The sequence below is a fragment of the Sus scrofa genome, chromosome 5, assembly GCF_000003025.6.
Source record: "Sus scrofa isolate TJ Tabasco breed Duroc chromosome 5, Sscrofa11.1, whole genome shotgun sequence".
Classification (NCBI taxonomy): Eukaryota; Metazoa; Chordata; class Mammalia; order Artiodactyla; family Suidae; genus Sus; species Sus scrofa.
Window position 1 is genome coordinate 79,460,487 of NC_010447.5, and position 20,756 is coordinate 79,481,242.

At 37.6% G+C, this 20,756-nt stretch overlaps 1 protein-coding gene across 1 annotated transcript in view; it reads right to left on the reverse strand.

The window, feature by feature from the left end:
- Window positions 1–14,169, reverse strand: part of WASHC4 (WASH complex subunit 4) — a 57,537-nt gene extending 43,368 nt beyond the window's left edge. Inside the window, 10 exon segments of the mRNA XM_021092625.1 lie at window positions 14–134; window positions 966–1,069; window positions 1,785–1,827; window positions 3,715–3,797; window positions 7,808–7,875; window positions 8,346–8,391; window positions 9,097–9,162; window positions 9,257–9,310; window positions 10,208–10,347; window positions 14,015–14,169. Coding sequence (XP_020948284.1) covers window positions 14–134; window positions 966–1,069; window positions 1,785–1,827; window positions 3,715–3,797; window positions 7,808–7,875; window positions 8,346–8,391; window positions 9,097–9,162; window positions 9,257–9,310; window positions 10,208–10,347; window positions 14,015–14,075 — 786 coding nt within the window. The 5' untranslated portion in view covers window positions 14,076–14,169.

Sequence of the window (20,756 nt, forward strand, 5' to 3'; positions counted from 1 at the left end):
AGAGCTCTCATACCTGAAATATCATTCCATCAAGTAACTGCCCTTCTAGTTTCAGCAAGAACTTTTCAAATGGCTTTAGTTTTTCTTCTTGAATTCCAAATTTTGAAGGATTGTGATGGACAGATTTCAGTAACCTTGTGGAAAATTAGGAGAAAGGCTTTCAATTTGCTTAATAGAGTGTTATAGTAAAAATATTCCCAGAAATTAGAGTTTTATATTTCTATTCCTTATTTGGCTCTACACATTTGAAAACTTGAACAAATACAATCCTAATATATTTATTTTTCTAATATTACCTTTTCATATCATCTTAAATTCAGATACCTGGTGCCTTCTAGATACTAGACATTTAGTGAATACTTATAAATTGAATAAAATAAAATGCCTTGACTTTAAAGTCTTAGAGTATGCAAAAAAGTAAAACCAACTTCAGGATGAACAACTATCACTTGTTCGGAACAAGTAAAAAATAAGTCTGAGTCCTCGGACAGTCAACTTAACACTAAACTACGCTTTAAGACTTAGGATGCTTCATGCAAGTATATCATACTCTCAAATAAAGCCATCTGAAATTAAAAGAATCGTTACTGTCTTCAAAAAACTTTGACATAAGATCCTTCTACATACAGATATTCAGGTTCTTTAAAGGATCTGCACTATTTATATTTATTTTTCACTAATACATTAGCTAAACAAAATAAGAGAATTTTTTTTTTCTTTTCATGGCTGCACTGTGGTATATGGAAGTTCCTGGGCTAGAGTTCAAAATGGAGCTGCAGCTGCAGGCCTACACCACTGCCACACCAGATCTGAGCCATATCTGTGACCTAAACCATGGCAACACTAGATCCTTAACCCACTGAGCAAGTCAGGGATTGAACCCGCATCTTCGTGGAGGCCATGTTGGGTTCTTAACCCACTGAGCCACAAGGGAACTCCTTCTTTAAACATTTTAATTGGCTTACCTTTTGTACATAGTCCAGTGGTCTTTCAGTGTGATATGATTATCAATAATTTCATCCAGGGTAAGCAAAATTGTTAGCAGCTCTCCCAGGTGCTCATACATAGTCTGTCAAAAAACCTTTAATGATTATCATTTAATCACTAGTTAGAAGTTACACCTCATGTGTTGTTTTTTGGTTTTTTTTTTGCTTTTTGGGCCGCACTCGCAGCATATGGAAGTTCCCAGGCTAGTGGTCTAATTGGAGCTACAGCTGCTGGCCTACACCACAGCCACAGCAACACCAGATATGAGCCACATCTGTGACCTCCACCACAGTTCACAACAATGCCAGATCCTTAACCCACTGAGAGAGGCCAGGGATTGAACCTGCAACCTCATGGTTCCTAGTCAGATTTGTTTCCACTGCACCACAACGGGACCTCCTCATGTGGATTTTTAAAGTTAAACACATCTGGGCCAATTACTAAATTAAAGCAGTGAAAAAATTAATTCATAGATGAAACTATTAATCCTCAGATGGAATACCCTTAAATTGGGAAACACTTCATCCAACATTTCATCCTTAATAGTAATGCTGTAGATTCTCCAAAGAGACCTCTTGGATAATCAGCATTGGGCAAAAAACTAGGAAAAAACTAAAAGTTACACTGAGAGTGGGTCAGTAACGCCTCAGCAACTTCACAGATGAAAGAGAACAAATGAAGAAATAAAAAATCCTTTGAGAGTCCTGAAATAATTGTTGTACTTCCAACCATATAAACTGCAAAGTATAGTACAGTAAAAATTACAGTTTTACAGGTCAAGTTAAATTATTTTTTACCTGAAAATGAACTCCAGTTGTCTCTATAATTTTGGGTGCAATCCTGTAATAAAATAACATGCAAGTTTTTGTTTGTTTTTTTTAATCTTTTTGTCACAGTTCATTTTTATTTTAAGGAAAACACATAAGTAGCAGAAACTCTTGGAATTTTAATATACATTTATCTTTTTTTTTTTTTTTTTAGGGCTGCACCTGTGGCATATGGAGGTTCCCAGACCAGGGGTCTAATCAGAGCTACGGCTGCTGGCCTACGCCACAGCCATAGCAACGCAGGATCCAAGCCATGTCTGCGACCTACACCACATCTCATGGCAACGTCGGATCCTTAACCCACTGAGCGAGGCCAGGGATTGAACCTGCAACCTCATGGTTCCTAGCCAGATTCGTTTCTGCTGTGCCACGACGGGGAACTTCAACATACACTTATCTTTATTTAGGTTTCAGTCACCAAGACTTATGAGATCCAAGGAATTACTATCATATTCTACCTTCCCAAGAAGGCAACTAACTTGTACATACAGAATCTGGGCTCTCCTTGCCTATATACAACTCAGTGAGTAGGTATATATATCAATATGCAGCCCATGAATTACCTTAGCTATTCAAACCTAAAGGGCTATAGCCTGGGATGGAGATAGAGAAATATCAAAACATATTCATTTCTTTCTAAACTATTAGAATTTCTCAATTAGAATCTTTATTATTCCGTCCCAACTGGCATTTGGGAACTAGTCCTCTCTTCAGATGAATTTATTTCTAGAGTTCTCATTCCAACTGAAAAAACACTGAACAGAAAGGGGATTATACCAAAGTCAAAAGCCGCAGGAAAACTGCATTTCACTTCCTGGAGAGTCAATCTACTCAACAGTAAATAAATTAATACTTGTATAACAAAGCACATATAAATATTCCACAAGATAGAATATTAAAAAAATACACAAAATTCAAATAAATTTCATCCTTCTAGGGCAGGGGTGTGCCAGTGGGGAGTCCCCTTTGAATAACACATCAGGGACTGCCATGCACTCATTCCCTTCTACCATGAGAACTTCAGTGAAAGTACAGAACATAAAATAAATACTTAACTGAGGGGGAAAAACATGAGAATGAGAAACAGTTAAGTCTTCCAGTTTATAAAGAAAGATAAGATGCAGCATGATATAGCAAAAACAATGAGAGGACTGGTGACCAAAAAAACAGCACCTAAATTCCTATGGAGTCTTGGCAAATAATTCTTTTGGGCCTCAGTTATTGCTCTTATAACTAGGAATCCCTAGCCTTATAACGAAACAAAGTTATTGTAAGATTATAATTAAACAGGAAATTGGAAAAAATGTAAGTGTAAAATAAACTATTACTCAAATGTGAGATATTACTCTGTGGTGGTTAAGAATACTAAGTAAGAGTTCTATGAAAATTTGATCATTTTTCTTGATTTAGAGCAGGGGTCCCCAAACTTGGAAGATCATTAGAATTACTCACAAAATCTTTTTCAGCATACGTCCCCTAGCCCTACTCCCCAAGACTCTCTAGTTTAAGAAAAATTTGTGATTCTAATAGGCCAGGGACCCTTCAATGTAAAGGAGAAAGGAAATAAACAGAGAGAACGTGAAACATACTAATTCTACATTAGCCTTTTTCAATACAATCAAATTTCTTTAAGATTATTCTGTCAATGTTCTCATTCAGATAGATAATGGCTTCATTCAGCATGGTAGAAAGTGTGTCTTACTAACCTATGTATTATACACATCAAGCAGTGTTTAAAACATCATGAGTGTTCAAAGAATGCTGAAAAAGTCAATGAAAGAATGAGTGAATAAATGAGTGAACAAATGAAAAACTACTTCGGATAGATAATTAGCTAGTTTAAGAAAAACATTTCCTGCATCTCTATTAAAAACACAAAAATATTTCTAAAATCCATTACTTGTTACTGATATAGAGGGCAGCCAACTGATGGACTACATTCATCACCACTTCATAGCACCTCGTAACAAAACAAGACAGTTCCTGAAATGACAAGTTGAGTATATGTTACAAGTTAAGTAAATGTCACCATTTCTGACTGAATGTTATGGTAACAGTGCTAGACAAAAACAGAACGGTTTTCTAATAAAAATCTCCAGTTAACCTGCTGTAAGACAACTTCAAGCACCCTTCAAGGAATCAGTTCTTAACTCACCTCCCCAGATCACTTCTACCTCTTTGCCCCCACAGCATTTCACTCATCCTTCTATTTTTTTTTTGTTTTCATTACTTATGTAATTCCTAAATAACAGAGACTGTCTTATTCCTTCTCTGAATATCCACTGCCATGGCAGCTAACCCTCAACTGCTTCTCAATAAATTTCTGTCCTATTAAATGAATAAATGAATGAACATCTGAATGAATGAAGAAGCTCAAAAGCTGCCAGTTTAGAAAGTATGACAATGAGGCAAAGGGGTCTCCAGAAGTCACTCTGAAATAACTTCAAATGTTAATGACCTTTATCTATAAATAGGCTTGGCACACACCAAATGAAATACTAATTATCCCAGGTATATGCTTATCATTATATAATTAAGTCACATCCCACACCTTCTAAAAAGCTCTAAACTTCTCAACCTGTATCTTAAAGTATTTAAAGCCTGATTAAACCGGTATCTGCTCTAAATTGTAAGCTTTGTGATGGCAGAAATTTCTGTTGGTTCTGTGCAATGTTGGTTTTACACACAAGCACTAAGAACAGTTTCTAATATATGCTAAGTTCATAAAACATTTGTTGAATGTTTAAAAATAGAATTATATGCAGCTCTTTGTGAAATTCGAAATTTAAATTTTTTAAAAGTGAAAACTGCATTTCAATTTTATTTAAACAGCTCTAGTTTTGCACTTCTTATTAAACTTCTAAAGTCTAATAAAAGCAGAGGAAAGAACAGAAAATGCAGGATAAACAGAAAATACAAAGCAAAAGGCAGAAACAAGTGCAGATACATAAGACCATGAGACAAATAGAATTAACCAATTAAAAGATTTTCAGATTATATAAAAAAGCAAAATCCAGAAAGATGTAGTTTTAAAGAAATACAACTAAAACTAATGATGCTAAAAATTTGAAAAATTAAAAAAAGAAAAGAAAATGCTATTTAAAAGAGAGCTGGGGCAGTGATATTAATATTAGGCAAACAGACTTTATTTACATTACTATAGCTAACTACTGTGTACATAATTATACACCATATAATTATTATCACAGCTTAAGAAGGTCACCACATAACAGAAGATCTCATTTATTGGGAATGATTAACAATTCTAAACTTGTATGCACCAAATAAAACACCCTCAAAATAAGAAATGCAAAATTTGCTAAAACTAAAGGAAAAATTGGAGTTCCCTAGTAGCAAGAGTTTGGAGTTGTCACTGCTGTGGCTCAGGTTCAATCCCTGGCCCTGGAACTTCCATATGCCATGGGTGCAGCCAAAAACAAACAAACAAACAAAACTAGAGGGAGAAATTGACACATTCACTTCACCAGAGCAAACTAACATTTCTTAGACTCCTGCTCGGCAGGCTTCCTGTGTCAGGTGGCACTAAAAGGAGACCAGAAGGCAGGAAAAGGACATCCTTTCTACTTCTTGCTGTTTTTATCAACATAATCCAGGCAGTTTACCCCAGTCTCCAGCTTCTTCCATCACTACAGAACCAATTTTGTGTTGACTTCTTAGAAGGTACTGGCAGCAGCAAGGCAGCACTGGTTTCTCAGAGCTATGATACTAATTCCCTAGGGTCCCAGATTCTGGCAACCTCAACCTGTTTCTCCTTAGATATAAAGGTGATATTTGCTTCCTGTGGCTTACCTGTTTCCTTTTTTCTTTTGTTTGGTCACACTCCCTGGCATGTGGAAGTTCCCAGGCCAGGGATCAAGCCTGCACCATAGCAGCAACCTAAGCCACTGCAGTGACAATGCTGGATCCTTAACATGCTGCACCAAAAGGGAACCCCTGCTTTTTCTCTCAGCTCTCCAATTCTTATATAACCAATTCTCTATATTATATCTCTTTATTTATTTGAAGTATAGCTGATTTACAACATTGTATTAGCTTTATGTGTACAGTGATTCAATTATATATACATATATTTATTTATTTATTTATTTATTTTATTTTTTTTTTTGTCTTTCTGCTATTTCTTGGGCCGCCCCTGCGGCATATGGAGATTCCCAGGCTAGGGGTCGAATCGGAGCCATAGCCACCAGCCTACGCCAGAGCCACAGCAACGCGGGATCTGAGCCGCGTCTGCAACCTACACCACAGCTCACGGCAACGCCGGATCGTTAACCCACTGAGCAAGGGCAGGGACCGAACCCGCAACCTCATGGTTCCTAGTCGGATTCGTTAACCACTGCGCCACGACGGGAACTCCTATATATATTTTTAGATTCTTTTCCATTTTGGGTTATTACAAGATATTCGGTATAGTTTCCTACGCTACACAGTAAATCCTGGTTGATTATCTATTTTATGTATAGTAGTATGTATCTGTTAATGCCACACTCCCAATCTATCCTTCCCGCTACCTTTCCTCTTTGGTAACCATAATTTTGTTTTCTATGTCTATGAAGCTGTTTCTGTTTGTTATTTAAAATCATTTTTTGGATTCCACATATAAGTGATGTCATATAATATCTATATCTGTCTAACTTCACTTAATGTGATAATCTCTGAGAAAACATGATAATCTGTAGTTTCGATCATGTTGTTACAAATGGCAATATTTCATTCTTTTTATGGCTGAATAATATTCCATTGCATATATCTACCACATCTTCTTTATCCCTTCATCTGCAGATAGACACATAGGTTACTTCCATGTTTTGGCATGGACGTGTTGTATCATTGGGATGCACGTATCTTTCAGAATTAGAGTTTTCATCTTTTCTGGATATATGCCCAGGAGTGAGACCGCAGACCATATGGTAGCTCTATTAAATCTCCTCTTTTGCTCTTGTTTTTTTTCTTTTTTTGCTTTTTAGGGCCACACCTGCAGCATATGGAAGTTCCCAGGCTAGGGGTCAAATCGGAGCTACGACTGGTGGCCTACACCACAGCCATAGTAATGCAGGATCTGAGCCGTGTGTGTGACCTACACCACAGCTCCCAGTAATACCGCATCCTTAACCCTGAGTGAGGCCAGGGTTCGAACCGGCATCCTCATGGATATCAGCTGGGTTCGTTACCGATGAGTCACAATAGGAACTCTTAAATTTCCTCTTTTGAAATACCTTGTGTGTGTGTTTTCTGTGCTGGACTCTTACACGTATTACATACCATAACAGAGGATAATTTCAACAAAATGCTCCCAATCAAATCAATAAGACCAAAAAAATAGTGAAGATATAAAAGATCTGATATATTAACATACTTAATGAAATATATCAAATCTTATACCCCCAAATAAGAAGTGGGATTATGGGTATTTCCTTATCTCCAATTTTTCCTTTTGTCATATTATATAAGCATTGCTTTATTAGCAATGCCTATTATCGGGGAGAAATAGAAGTTATTTCAGTCCTTGGATAAAATTAAACCAAAAGACCTAGAATAACTATAAAACTTAGCAGTAATGAAGAGCATATTTAAATTGAAACATTTGGTTAGAAGCATCAAATACTGCTGCTTTTAAAAACCTCATCTCTGCTTATGTAACAGCATAATGTTAATGATCTCTACCAACAACTTTTTCTAACACAGATTATGCTTTATTACCAAGTGCAAAATTTAACATATTTTAAAAGGCATGGTGAGAAATTGTCCATAATCAAAATTATACAAAGAAACTTGTTCTGATAGCTTATTCCACTAAAAATGCTATGAAAATCTTCCAGGAACTGCAAGCTCCTTAACTGTAATCCAATGTCAACTAAGGGTCCTACCTTCACAGTACATGGTCTTAGCATTTAAGGTTTTGAAACTCTTTTTTGATTAGGCATGATTTACTCAAACGTTTCAAAGAAAAGCCTCAAAAAGTAAAAATAATTTACCTGTAAGAATGAAATAAATCTCCCCATTTGAATTTGGCAATCACCTTCCACCATGCTAGAATCTGTAGCTTCAAAAGGCAACATGAAGACTATTTCAATTTTTTAATTTAAACTCAATCAACATTAAAAAAGAAAAACACGTTTTTTTAAAATCATTACATTTCTAATTTGCATGCTATTAAAAAAGTTTTTTCACAGAAGAGAAAAATGAGGTAATCACTAATCACACAATTAAAAGTAACCATCTGTTTCCCTATTTAATGAATTCAAGGAAAATCCTCATCTAGCTACATGCTTTGTAATTTATAAAAACATCACAAATAAACTTTATAGAGAATTTGTTGCTGCTTCATCACTCAGGGTTTTTTTTTTAAATCTCTTTATCAAACAAAAAAATAAACCAATAAAAAATCTGGATGTTTATTTTCTCACACCAAGACTTCATATGATCATGATAGTCCTAGAACTGTCAACTTTTTGTTCATTTCAATCTCAAAAAAGGCATCACAACATTACAATGTGAAGTTTTAATGCTTACCTCCTTCTCCATAAAACAAGAGACCATTATAAAATTTAGTTTCAGCCTGTTTAAAAAAAAATTAAAATAATTTTAAAGATTGCCGTTTTGTTTTTAAATTCCTAAACTCTAAGTAATCCCAATTTAATATTAAGCAGATGACATATACAAATTCACTTAAATTCAAAAACTGCTTAGAATATAGGTACCAAAGATATTACAGATAATCAAAGTTATCTCTTGATTTCTCTAGCCTTCACTTTGTCTTATCTGATCAGTTTAATTGTCCCACATCCTCCCACTAGAGGGAGAAAGCAATTGAACAGTGTCAAAAAGGCAGAGAAAGAAAGATGAAGTTTATCATCTTCTACCAGAGTTTCAATGGCTCATGGGTGAGGAAACACAAAGCATATTAAAAATTCAAAGCTTTTTTAAAAAATCAGTTCTACCTAGAAAGCCAGCATATATGACAGGTAACACAAGACTTAGCAGACCCAGACTCAAATCATTACTACCAGTAAAATGGCAGCCTTTAGTCAAACATTAAGCCTTAGTTACTTCATCTATTCCTCACATAGCTCTCTGTTCTGTTCTTAGTATTAACAGGGTTGGCAAGGTGTTTGGCACATAGTAAGTACATAGTGAATGGTACTATTTTCGCTATAGTAAATAAACAGTTCATTAAACATTAATATTTATGCACACTGTACATATATAAGCACTCATTTGCTTTTAAATCGTTTTTAATGTCTTAAGAATACAAAATAATTACCTCATATTTTAATTTCTTGATTTCACAACAAAGTGCGGCATAAACAGTGATGACTTTGTTTAAGACCTAGTTTCATGAGTAAACACAAAAGGAAAAAAGTAAACTATAGCAGATAACTAAAGCATTTTAAAAATAGATTTTAAGGTTTAGGAATCTGTACCTTATTTTCAGTTTTTATGAGTTCCAAAAGAGAAGACTGTTCATAAGGCAAAAGCTATAGGAACAAAGGAAAATAAATTTTTTTAATTTGAAAAAAAAAATTAAAAATTTAAATACACAAATTGAAACCAATTTAAACTTGGTTAAACCAATCTAAACTTGTCTCAGACCCTGTAATAGCACCACACCAGATGGGGAGTGACTGCTAACAGGTATGGGACTTTTTTTTGAGGGTGGTGAAAATGTTGTAAAATTGACTCTGGTAATGGTGGCACAATTCTAAGAATACACTAAAAACCAAAGCATAGTATATTGTGTGAATTACATCTCAAGAAAGCTGTTATTTAAAACGTCAAGATGTGACTTAGGACAAGTCTAGCACATAACATATGCTCAATAAACAGTTATTACTTAAGTGGTAACAGGCTGCCGTCAAAGACAAAACAAAACATAACTATCTCAAAATGGAACAGAGCAGGAATGACTTATTTTATACATTAAAATATCACTCCCATATCAAGATCCCCTAAATAGCATAAAGGAGCTTTCAGGAAATGATGGAAATGTTCTATATCTTGACTGGGATAAATGACATGGAAACAGTTGTCTGACAAAATACACTGAACAGTGTATTTTAAATCTACATATTTCACTGTTCATAAAATAACCTCAGTAAAAAACAGAGCCAGAATAATCTATTCCAACCCTCTTCACTTTCTTGATAATGAAAAACAAAAGCTAACTCATAGAGTTGGAGTATCATTCTTTAAAAATCAAAAACAAACACATGCAGAGCTTAGAGAAAATGAAATAAACCATTTTTCTCCAAGTTTCTTTTAGTTCTCTAGATTCCAAATAATAAAAATACACATCCCATTGGTGAAAATTGTTTTCAAGATATACTACGTCCTGAAAATATATGTCTAAGTTAAGAAATAAAACAAAATCAAACCTTTAATGCTATGGGATCAAGATTGAAATCCCAAACATCTCCAATTGAATCATCCAGTGCATCCTCAATTCTTCTCAACTGAGAGGTATACTCCTCAAGAAATTTTCCATAATTCTTAAGTTGGACTTCAGCATGAATTTCTAAATTTAAATTTTAAAAGTTTGTGAGAAGTAATGAAGACATTTACTTGAAATAATTTCAAAAGTCACAGCAAAGTAGATAGTAAGCACTGTTAATGTATTACTTTGGAATGTGTGGACTTCTTGAAAATAAAGTTTCAAAGTTAAACAATAATTGAGCTTTCAATCTTTCCCAAACAGATAAAGTAATTGTAAAAGCAGATGTTACTATATACAGAGATATCATCTTAAAACCAAAACTTTATAAAGTATGATGAAAAAGTCACTATACCATTTACCCTATAATCTAAACAATCTGAATAATGCCTTAGACAATTCAATGTCCTGATTCTGTTTTACTCATAACTTTTTTGTGCAAAAAAAAAAGCCCACAAGATTTACATCCAAAAATCTGTGTTGTCATAAAAGCAAAATTTTTAAATGCAATGCTTAACTGTACACCATAAACTTTACCTAAAAATACACCTAGGGAGTTCCCGCTGTGGTGCAGTGGGTTAAGACTCCAACTGCAGGGAGTTCCCATTGTGGCTCAGCGGAAATGAATCAGACTAGTTATCTATGAGGATGCAGGTTTGACCCTGGCCTCTCTCAATGGGTTAAGGATCTGGCATTGCCGTGAGCTGTGCTATAGGTCACAGACAAATTGGATCCAGTGTTGCTATGGCTGTGGCACAGGCCAGCAGCTACAGCTCCAATTTGACCCCTTAGCTGGGAACCTCCATATGCGGCCCTAAAAAGACAAAAAAAAAAAAAAAAGAATCCAACTGCAGCGGAGGTGCAGGTTCAATCTGCAGCGGGCACAGTGGGTTAAAGGAGCCAGCACTACCCCAGCTATAGCTCAAATTTAATCCCTAGCCTGGGAACTTCCATATGCTGCAGCTGAGGACAAAATATATAAATTAAAATGCTGTTTTTAAAATGATTATAGGAGTTCCCATTGTGCCGTGGCACAGCAGAAATGAACCCGACTAGGAACCAGGAGGTTGCAGATTCGATCCCTGGCCTGGCTCAGTGGGTTGGGGATCTGGCGTTGCCATGAGCTGTGGTGTAGGTCAGAGATGCAGCTCAGCTCCCACGTTGCTGTGGCGTAGGCTGGCAGCTACAGCTTGAATCTGACCCCTAGCCTGGAAACCTCCAAGTGCCTTGGGTGCGGCCCCCCCACCAAAAAAAAAAGTAAAATCATTTTAGATAGACCTGCTTCATCATAATAATATTCCTGTAATGCCCAAAATTTATCAAGTTATTTTGTTTTAATTATTGATCACAGTAAGAGTTGGGAAAGCCAGTAAAGAACACTGGGTACAGAATATTGTGGTGATATTTACAGAATTTACACATAAATAGATGACTCTAGGCACTCCTTGGAATAAACTGAAGAAAGGTATACTTATTAATCAAAATTAATGAAAGTAAATATTCCACCTTATGCATAAGAATTCACTATTTAGTCCAAAGGCAGCAAATTTGATTCCAAGTTTCTTTTATTGATATGAATAACTTTATTCAATTGTTGTCTCCCAAAAAAAGTAAAATTTTCTCTCAAATTATCAATGCTAAGCAACTCTAAGTATGTCCTACTTAGGATATAGACCTAGATTCATACTCTTCTTCTATTTTCAACTAATGCTCCCAATCAAGTGGGTTAAGTTAGTTCATTAAAGTTCTTATCTCATTATAGCATTAATCTAGGCAATTCTGGAAAACAATTCGTCTACATATGATTCATAGTCCAAAAATTAATGAAAACCAGGTACAGAGAAAAGAGGTCTTCTCTTCCCTACAGCTTAAATTTTAAAAACTGCCTAAGATTCTCATAATCCCAAGTATGGGTCTAATTGTCTGTTACATGGGAAATGACCGAAGTTGCATTTAACCAGCAAATAAGTTCTTAATGACATTGCTAAAAAAAAGTGCCAATCAATTATTCATTTAGGAGTTCTCATTGTGGCTCAGTGATAACGAACCCGACTAGTATCCATGAGGATGCAGGTTTGATCCCTGGCCTTAGTGCGTTAAGGATCTGGCATTGCCATCAGCTGTGGTGTTGGGTGCAGATGTAGCTTGGATAGAGCATTATTGTAGCTGTGACACAGGTTGGGGGCTGCAGCTCAGATTCGACCTCTAGCCTGGGAACTTCCACATACCACAGGTGCGGCCCTAAAAAGAAAAAATGTCCATTCAGCCTGTTTGAGAATTCATAAAATAACAGGCAAGAGAAAATCTGTAATAATATTAAAGTTCCTTACTGATAACAGTTTTAAAACTGATAAGAGTGATTCGAAAGAACTCCACAGTGATTCTTCGAGAGTAAAATTCTATTTACATGCTTATCTCTTCCAAAAGACTGAATTCCTCGTTTTATCTTTGTATCCCTAATATCTACCATAGGTGCTGGTATGCGGAAAATGCCTGCGTGAATCATTTTCAAACCCCAATCATACTTTCATTCCACTATTTTGCAGACACTAGACTAGGGAGTCTCTGTCCGTAAAACTTCATACATGACAAGGTGCAGTTCACTTTAACAGTGAATATAGAATCTTCCCCATAAAAAAGTTAAAGAATTTTGTTATTACCAACAGGTCTGGTTTTTCACGGTGCATAAGAGCTAACAACTTACAGAATGTTTTGTGAAAAACCGAATCCTGAATTAAACTCAGACCGCTTTGAGTAGTTAATAAAACCTAATTATATCTAATTTGTTTTTGTAAAATTATGCAAAAATCACACGTAATCTTTTAAAATTATGTTCACCTTCTGAAAAACCTACATTAAAAAAAAACATTCTAGCAGTATGTCCCAAAATCTCTTTTATCACCTATAAAAATTAATACCACCAATGGCAAGAAACAGGTTGCCAATTTGTATTCATCTTAAGCAGCGTTTCACCAAAATAATTTGGCATCTAAACTTTGCTCCATGAAACTGAATTTGTTAAGTTTTGGGGGGTTAGACTTATAAGGTAAAATGAGACAACTCAATTTTACATAGTAAAAGCTGAAGTAGACTTACTATAATTTCTGAAACCTTTCTAGGTGCGCTGAAAACTACAGGACAACACTGAAAAAGACCACTTAACATAAATAAAAGACCTCGAGGGAGATAAACTGACATTCGCGTGTATATATTTTACCGCGTGAAGAGTTCTTTTTCACTATCTTCTACAGTAATAATAATATGAATGAAAAAAAACACTCAAACTTCCACAAGTTGGTTTGGGAGGAAAAAGAAGAAAAACAGGAAACCGAAACAGGAACCCGGACTTCAGCCTCACTTAGAACTGAACGTTCTGAGGATCTGGTTAAAGCCCCAGAGGCCAGAGTCGCGGCGGCCTCCCCTCCCCGGGGTCCTGGCCTCCCGGGCGCGCCCCGTCAGGGCCCGCGGCTGCACAAAGTGGACGCCGCGCCCACTGGCCACTGCGGTCGCCCCAGGACAGTCACCGCCCAAATAGCCAAGCCCTGGCCTGGCCAGCCTGAGCCACCATCGCGTGGACTCCCAACCCCGAAAGTTACGTTTGGAAGGCGTCCCTCTCACACCCTAAGGCGCAGAAAGTATCCCGAACCCGGGGGCTACGCGCCGCTCCAAGAGCCCTCCTGCACAAGCGCTGCCCTGGCTGAGGCGGGATGGGGAGCGCCCACCCGCAGTCCTTGCCCTGCCGCTCCCTTACTCTGTGAGCCGTCGTCAACGCGGTCGAACTCCCAGTCCGGGGACAGCGTCTCTACCGCCATCGCACCGGCGCCTCCCACAGTCACAGCCCCAACCAGCCTGAGCTACAACGGCGGCCTCACCCCGGCGGCTGTCATAGCACGTGACTTCCGGCCCGGGCTCCGCCCCTCGCTCGCAAGGGCCAGCCGGGCCCAATGCCCCTGCCGGGCCGCGGGGACCGCTGGGAAAGCGAGTCCTCCGCGGTGGCAGAAAGCGATGGCCATGGCGGCGGCGGCGGTGCTTGCGGTGTCCTCCCGCTGCTACTTCGGCCTCGCCACCATTCAGTTCATGTCTCACGCCCCATCGTTATCTTCACTTTCGCTCTACTGTCTCCAAGCCATTTTTATACCAGGGGAATTTATCCCCCAGTCTAGCCTGAAAAGCACAAAATTGATGGAGCGGCGGCTGAACAAGAAGGTGTGGTCCTCGAGGACGTGGCTGTCCAAGCGCTTCTTCCAAGAAGCCCGTACAGCCAACGCCTTCCCGGTCGCCCCTGTCGGAGCTCTTTCAGCTCTTGTCCTGCACACCTTTTCTTGAGTTGGAGGGGGGGAAGGTGTTCAAGAGAAGGGGTTACTTTATGAACACTTAAGCGAGGAATTTTACTTCTCTGCTTATCTTGTTCTCTTGGGCTCTCTACCCACCTCCTCTAAAAAGGCAGGGCGGGGACGACGGAGTGGAGAAGAAAAGCTGTTTTGAGTTCTAAAATGCGCCTACCTACCAAGTGGCTTTTTGGTGATCAGATCTATGTTACCCAGTAATGCTGCATGTGTACAGGTAATTGCATGGCAGTGTTCACTACGGCATGGTTTTTAATAGTAGTAAGGAGATTTAAATGTCAATCAATAGGGAGTAAATACATAAAGTTTAATATGTGCATACTACGAAATGCTAGATCGGTGTTAAAAGAAATGAAGTAGATTTATAGAGACACCAGAAACTGACAGAAGGTAGCTGCAGAATAATGTGTATTTGTGGTTACATTTGTATTTTTCTACAAACGTGTACTTGCATGTGTGCATGTAAATACTAAGAGAACTCAAATCACTCTCAACAGGAAGTCAACTGGAAAAGAGTAAGTGTTGGTTATTAGTGAATTTTCAAGTTTTATTGTGACTACCTATGTCTTTAATTTTTAACAATAGGAATTTTTTTAATGTCTTCTGTAATCTTATAAAGGACCAAAAATAATTAACTTTATCAAAGCAAGTAAGCAGTTTCTTGAAGAGTTTTCCCTGAGGCCGGTGAATCTACAGTAGGTCAAATATTTGAATGCCCACTATGTACCAGACACAATCCTAGATGCAGAGATTATTATGAAAAAGCAGATGAGAAAAGTGGATCCCACCCCCATGGGGTGCTTGATGTCTTCTTGGGCATTTTAGAAAAGAAAAGAGGAAGAGGAGTTCCCATCGTGGCGCAGTGGTTAACGAATCCGACTAGGAACCATGAGGTTGCGGGTTCAGTCCCTGCCCTTGCTCAGTGGGTTGGCGATCCGGCGTTGCCGTGAACTGTGGTGTAGGTTGCAGACACGGCTCGGATCCCACGTTGCTGTGGCTCTGGCATAGGCCGGTGGCTACCGCTCCGATGAGACCCCTAGCCTGGGAATCTCCATATGCCGCGGGAGCGGCCCAGGAAATAGCAACAACAACAACAACAAAAGACAAAAAGACAAAAAAAAAAAAAAAAAGAAAAGAGGAAGAAAACTTGAAAATAGCAGGTAACATCAGTACCTAACGGCTGGCACACTTTTTTCCTTTTACTACCCATGTGATCATGAGTTTGACTTTGCTGTATTCTTCACATTTGTCTTAATCACTGTAATTAATCTCCCAATAGCTCATTATGATACATTGAAATCACAAGTCAGAGCAATTTGAATCTGCATATTCACTAATCTATTAAATCAGGGCAACAGGAAGTGTAATGTAGTAATTAAAAGCACAGATTCTACAGTCAAATTGTGTTGATCCGAATCATAGCTCTGCCACTTACTAGCCATGGGATATTGGGCCAAATAATTTAATCTCTGCCTCAGTTTCCTCATTTGTAAAGTGAGAATAATAATGGTAAGCTCTTAAAGGATTATTATAAATGCTGAGGTCTTAGTGAACTTATTTCTTTTTTCCTTTTCTTTCTTTAGGCTGCACTTGCAGCATGCAGAAGTTTCCCAGGCCAGGGATCGAACCAGTGCCGCAGCTTCAGCCTATGCCACAGCTACGGCAACATCAGGTCCTTAACTTGATGTGCCATAAGGGAACTTCCTGAACGTATTTCTTAATGTACATTTAAAATATGTTTCCTACAATAGGAAAATCTCTGGTGAAAGCTCACTAAAGACATTTTTCTTAGTAATTTGTCGGAATACGATGTGTACCTGTCAAGAAGATACCCAATCTGTTCATTCATATATTTCTTTACAAAATAATCTAACCTGGAAAAGAATCTGGGTCTTCCTAACCATACCATTTTACTATAGACCCATGAGAGATCTTTTCTCTCCATTGTCCACACACTGAGTGAAGTTCCTCAAAACCTGTCTGATCAGAGAATGTTCTACTTTAAGTCCTTCAGTGAATCCCATTGTCCTTGGCATGGAGTTTATGCTTCACAGGATATAACATAAGGTTTCCCATCTGCCCTCTTATTATTCTCTAAACTTTCTGCCTCATCTATTCCCCAGTTTATACCCACTTTGCTCTGCTGAGGTACCAAACCATTTGCAGTTTCTCAAACAGGTCCTGCTGCCTCTGACCTTCTTGAGTTTACACATGCCAATCCATCCCTTAGACAAGAGCGTGCCGTCCAGGCGTGGTCCCCCAACCAACTATAATGTTGTCAAGAGTTAGTTCAGGAGATCCCTGGTGGCCTAGCGGTCAAGGATCCAACATTGTCACTGCTGTGGCTCAGGTTACTGCTGTGGCTTGGGTTTGATCCCTGGCCTGGAAACTTCCACATGGTGAGGGCAGAGAGAAAAAGAAAAAAATAGTTCAGACATTAATTTTTCTATCAGAGATTAATTGCCTCCCAAGACACATTTTCCTTTCTTCCCACTAACAGAAACCAGCTTTTGGTTGGACCATGGCCACCCAAATCAAAGATTGCCTTTCCCAGCTTTGCCTGTAGTCAGGTGTGGTCGTACCATTAAGTTCTGGCCAATGAGATTTAGAATAATTAGGAGGGGGAAAAAAGGAATAAGGGGAGATTAGGTGTGATAGTAAAGATAGCAGCATCTAACAGTTATTCTGCATTTACAATGTCCCAGGGAGCATTTTAAGTCTTTATATATATTACTTTATTTAATCCTCATAAGACTGAGGTTCAACCCTCTGACCATCAGTGGGTTTATCATGTGTTAGGTTTCCACATGTATATAAGTCTGTGTTATTGGACAATTCATCCATCCCTATGCCCAAAACTCCAGTCTTAATTACAACAGCTTTTTAAGTGTTGGTATCTAGTAAGGCAAGCCCCACACCTGGTTCCTCCTAAGGAATATTTTTATTTTTGATTCTTTGATTTTCCAAATACATTTTAAAGTCCACATTTGTGGACTTCCATGGGAAACCCTGTTGGAATTTTGATTGGGATTGCGCTAAATCAATTTAGTGAGAGTAGATCTCTCTAGTGGTGTTGAGTCTTCCTAAGATTATTATTTATTCAGGTTCTCCTTAATGTCTTTCAATAAAAGTTTATGATTTTCTCTATAAATTTCCTGGAATCTTTTGTTAGACTTAAACTAAATCTGCTTTCAATGGTTGCTCTTATAAATAGCATCTTTTTAAATGTTTTCTAACAGTTTCTTGCAAGTATATCAAAATAATAGATTTATAGATACTAAACTTATATGCCGCCACCCTGCTAAATTCTCCTTTTAACTGTAACAATTTGTAGATTCTTTTGCATTTTCTACATAGTTATATCGTCTGTGTGTAATGATGCTTTGGTTTTTCCTTTTTAATCCTGATGTATTTTTCTTATTGTCTTTCTGCATTCTTCAGAATCTGTTCAATGCCGAATAGAAGTGGTGATAGCAGACATCTCTGTCTTGCTCCTGATTTTTTGAAGGAAGTGCATACATGCAAGTTTTGGTCATGAAAAGAAAGATGTTTGCTATAGTTTTTTTTGTTTGTTTTTGTTTTTGTTTTTTGTCTTTTTGCCATTTCTTGGGCCGCTACCGTGGCACATGGAGATTCCCAGGCTCTGGGTCGAATTGGAGCTGTAGGCTCTGGCCTACGCCAGAGCCACAGCAACACGGGATCCAAGCCTTGTCTGCAACCTACACCACAGCTCACGGCAATGCTGGATCCCCAAGCCACTGAGCAAGGCCAGGGATCGAACCCGCAACCTCATGGTTCCTAGTTGGATTCATTAACCACTGTGCCACGACGGGAACTCCTGCTATAGTTTTTTTAAATGTACATTTCATCAAGATAAAAATAAAGTCTCCTTCTAGTTTCGTTTTGCAAAAGGCGTGTTGGGATTTTATTTGTTTAATATTTATAAATGCACATTGTTTAGAGCAGTGATTAGAAAACTACAGCTCAATCCAAATCAAGTCTATTTTTACACAGCCCATAAACTATGAATGATTTTTTTCATTTTTCAAATGAAAAGAAAAAATATTTTATGACAACTGAAATTACATAAAATTCAAATTTCAGTGTCTATTAATAAAGTTTTATTGGAATGCGGCAATATCCATTTGTTTATGGATGGTCTATGGTGCTTGTGCACCACAAAGTCATCGTTAAGTAGTTGCAACAGAGACCATATGGCCTGCACAGCCTAGAATATTTACTATCTAGCCCTTTATAGAAAAGATTTGCCAGCCCGTGGTCTAGAATCACACAGTTATATACAATTTGTTATGAAAAACAGCAAAACCGCACTTACCTCTTCCCTCATTATCCCATCCCCAAAGGCAACCACTTCTATCTCTTTTAGTTGATTATTTTAGTATTTACTTCTGTTTCTCTCAATAGCATAACTACAGTATAACTTCTTTAATCTTTGACTTTGGGAACTATATATTATCTTTCCACTATGGGAGATGAGGATATAACTATCTTCTTCACTTCACCCCACCATCCATATCTCTGTCATCCATCTTTTTCTCCAATATTATATATATTATGTAAACTATATAATAATTTGGGTAGGTAAATATTCTTTGTTATGACTCTGTTAATGCAACTCATAGTTGAGCCATGTAGTAGACTTTGGTTTCTTTTCTAATGCAAAGCTTTTTATTTTTCCTGGCATAATTATCTTTTTTTTTTTTAATGTTGTTTCCTTAGTTTTGTTTTTACCAATTCAACCTGAAAGTCTTCACCAATTGTCTAAATTTCTTCCCAGGATGTTCAGATGCATTGGCAGCTTCACTAATCTCACCATCCTGAAGAAGTTGACTAGAGCTTTCTAGCTCACTGCCATCTGGACATTTTTAGTAAGTTCAGTGTTCATTATAATTTCCTCTTTGACGCAGCAATTATTTTTATGTGTGATGTTGCATGTGTTTTTAAATCTCCAAATGCATGGAGATTTTTACCTTATTTAAAATTGTTATGGTAACTCAATTGCATGTAGTTAGAGATGACTGTGTGATAACGATTCTTTCAAATATTATGAGACTTCATTTATATCCTAATTTGTAAACCAATAAGTGGTAAAATGCGAAAATTCATGTGAGCCTGAAAACAAAGTTAAGTATGGAATGTAGAGTAGTGCGTTCATTACATCAAACTTGTTACTTAGAGATATAATGAAATTTTGTTTCAGCCTCCTAATTACTATAAAATCTGCCACTCAGCATCCATGGAGTCCAGCAGCCATGGGTTACCAATGATTATGGGACCATGTACGGTTACCATCATATCTGATTCTGTGAATCTCAGCTTGGACTGAGCACTACCACCCTTGTGTTTCCATCATATTTACTTCTTCCAAATTGCATGTTGATACAATTGTCTCCTCTATTAGGCTGGGTGTTGGTTTCCCATTATTGCTGTAACAAATTGCCACAAACTCAGTGCCTTAAAACACCACAAATGTATTGTGTTACAGTTGAGGCCATCAGGAGTCCGAGATGAATCTCACTGAGCTAAAACCAAGGTGCTGCCAGAGCTGGTTCCTCCTGGAGACACTGAGTGCAGAATCTACTTTCCTGCCCTTTTTGGCTTCCATGCATTATTTCCATCTCTAGCTACTGCCATCATCTGTACTACTGACACCGATTCTATTGACTTTCTCTCATAAGCACCTTTATAATTACACCGGGTCCCTCCAGATAATCCAGCATGATTTCCCTTTCTCAAGAGCCTTAAGCTTTAACTTAATCACATCTACAAGGTCCCTTTGAATGAGCAAGATAACGTAATCATAGGGTTGGGGATTAGGACAAAGACATGTGTTGGAGTCTCTTATTCAGCTCTATACATATAGGACATCTTTCCTGGTAATTCCAATATCTAGATTTTTCTGTATGTCTCTATTCTAGTTTGGTGTCTTTGGTTTTTTTTTTTTTTTTTTTTTTTTTTCCCCTCTTGGTTTTCCACCATTTGGTCTTGTTCCTTGATAAGCTTGATACATTTTTTTTAGTGCACCCTGGTCTTAAGCTTGAAAAACTATAAAGATAAGTTAAGAATCTGCATGGTGTTATCTTCCTCCAGAGAGTATTAGAGGTTATTAGAGTAGGGGCAGATTAC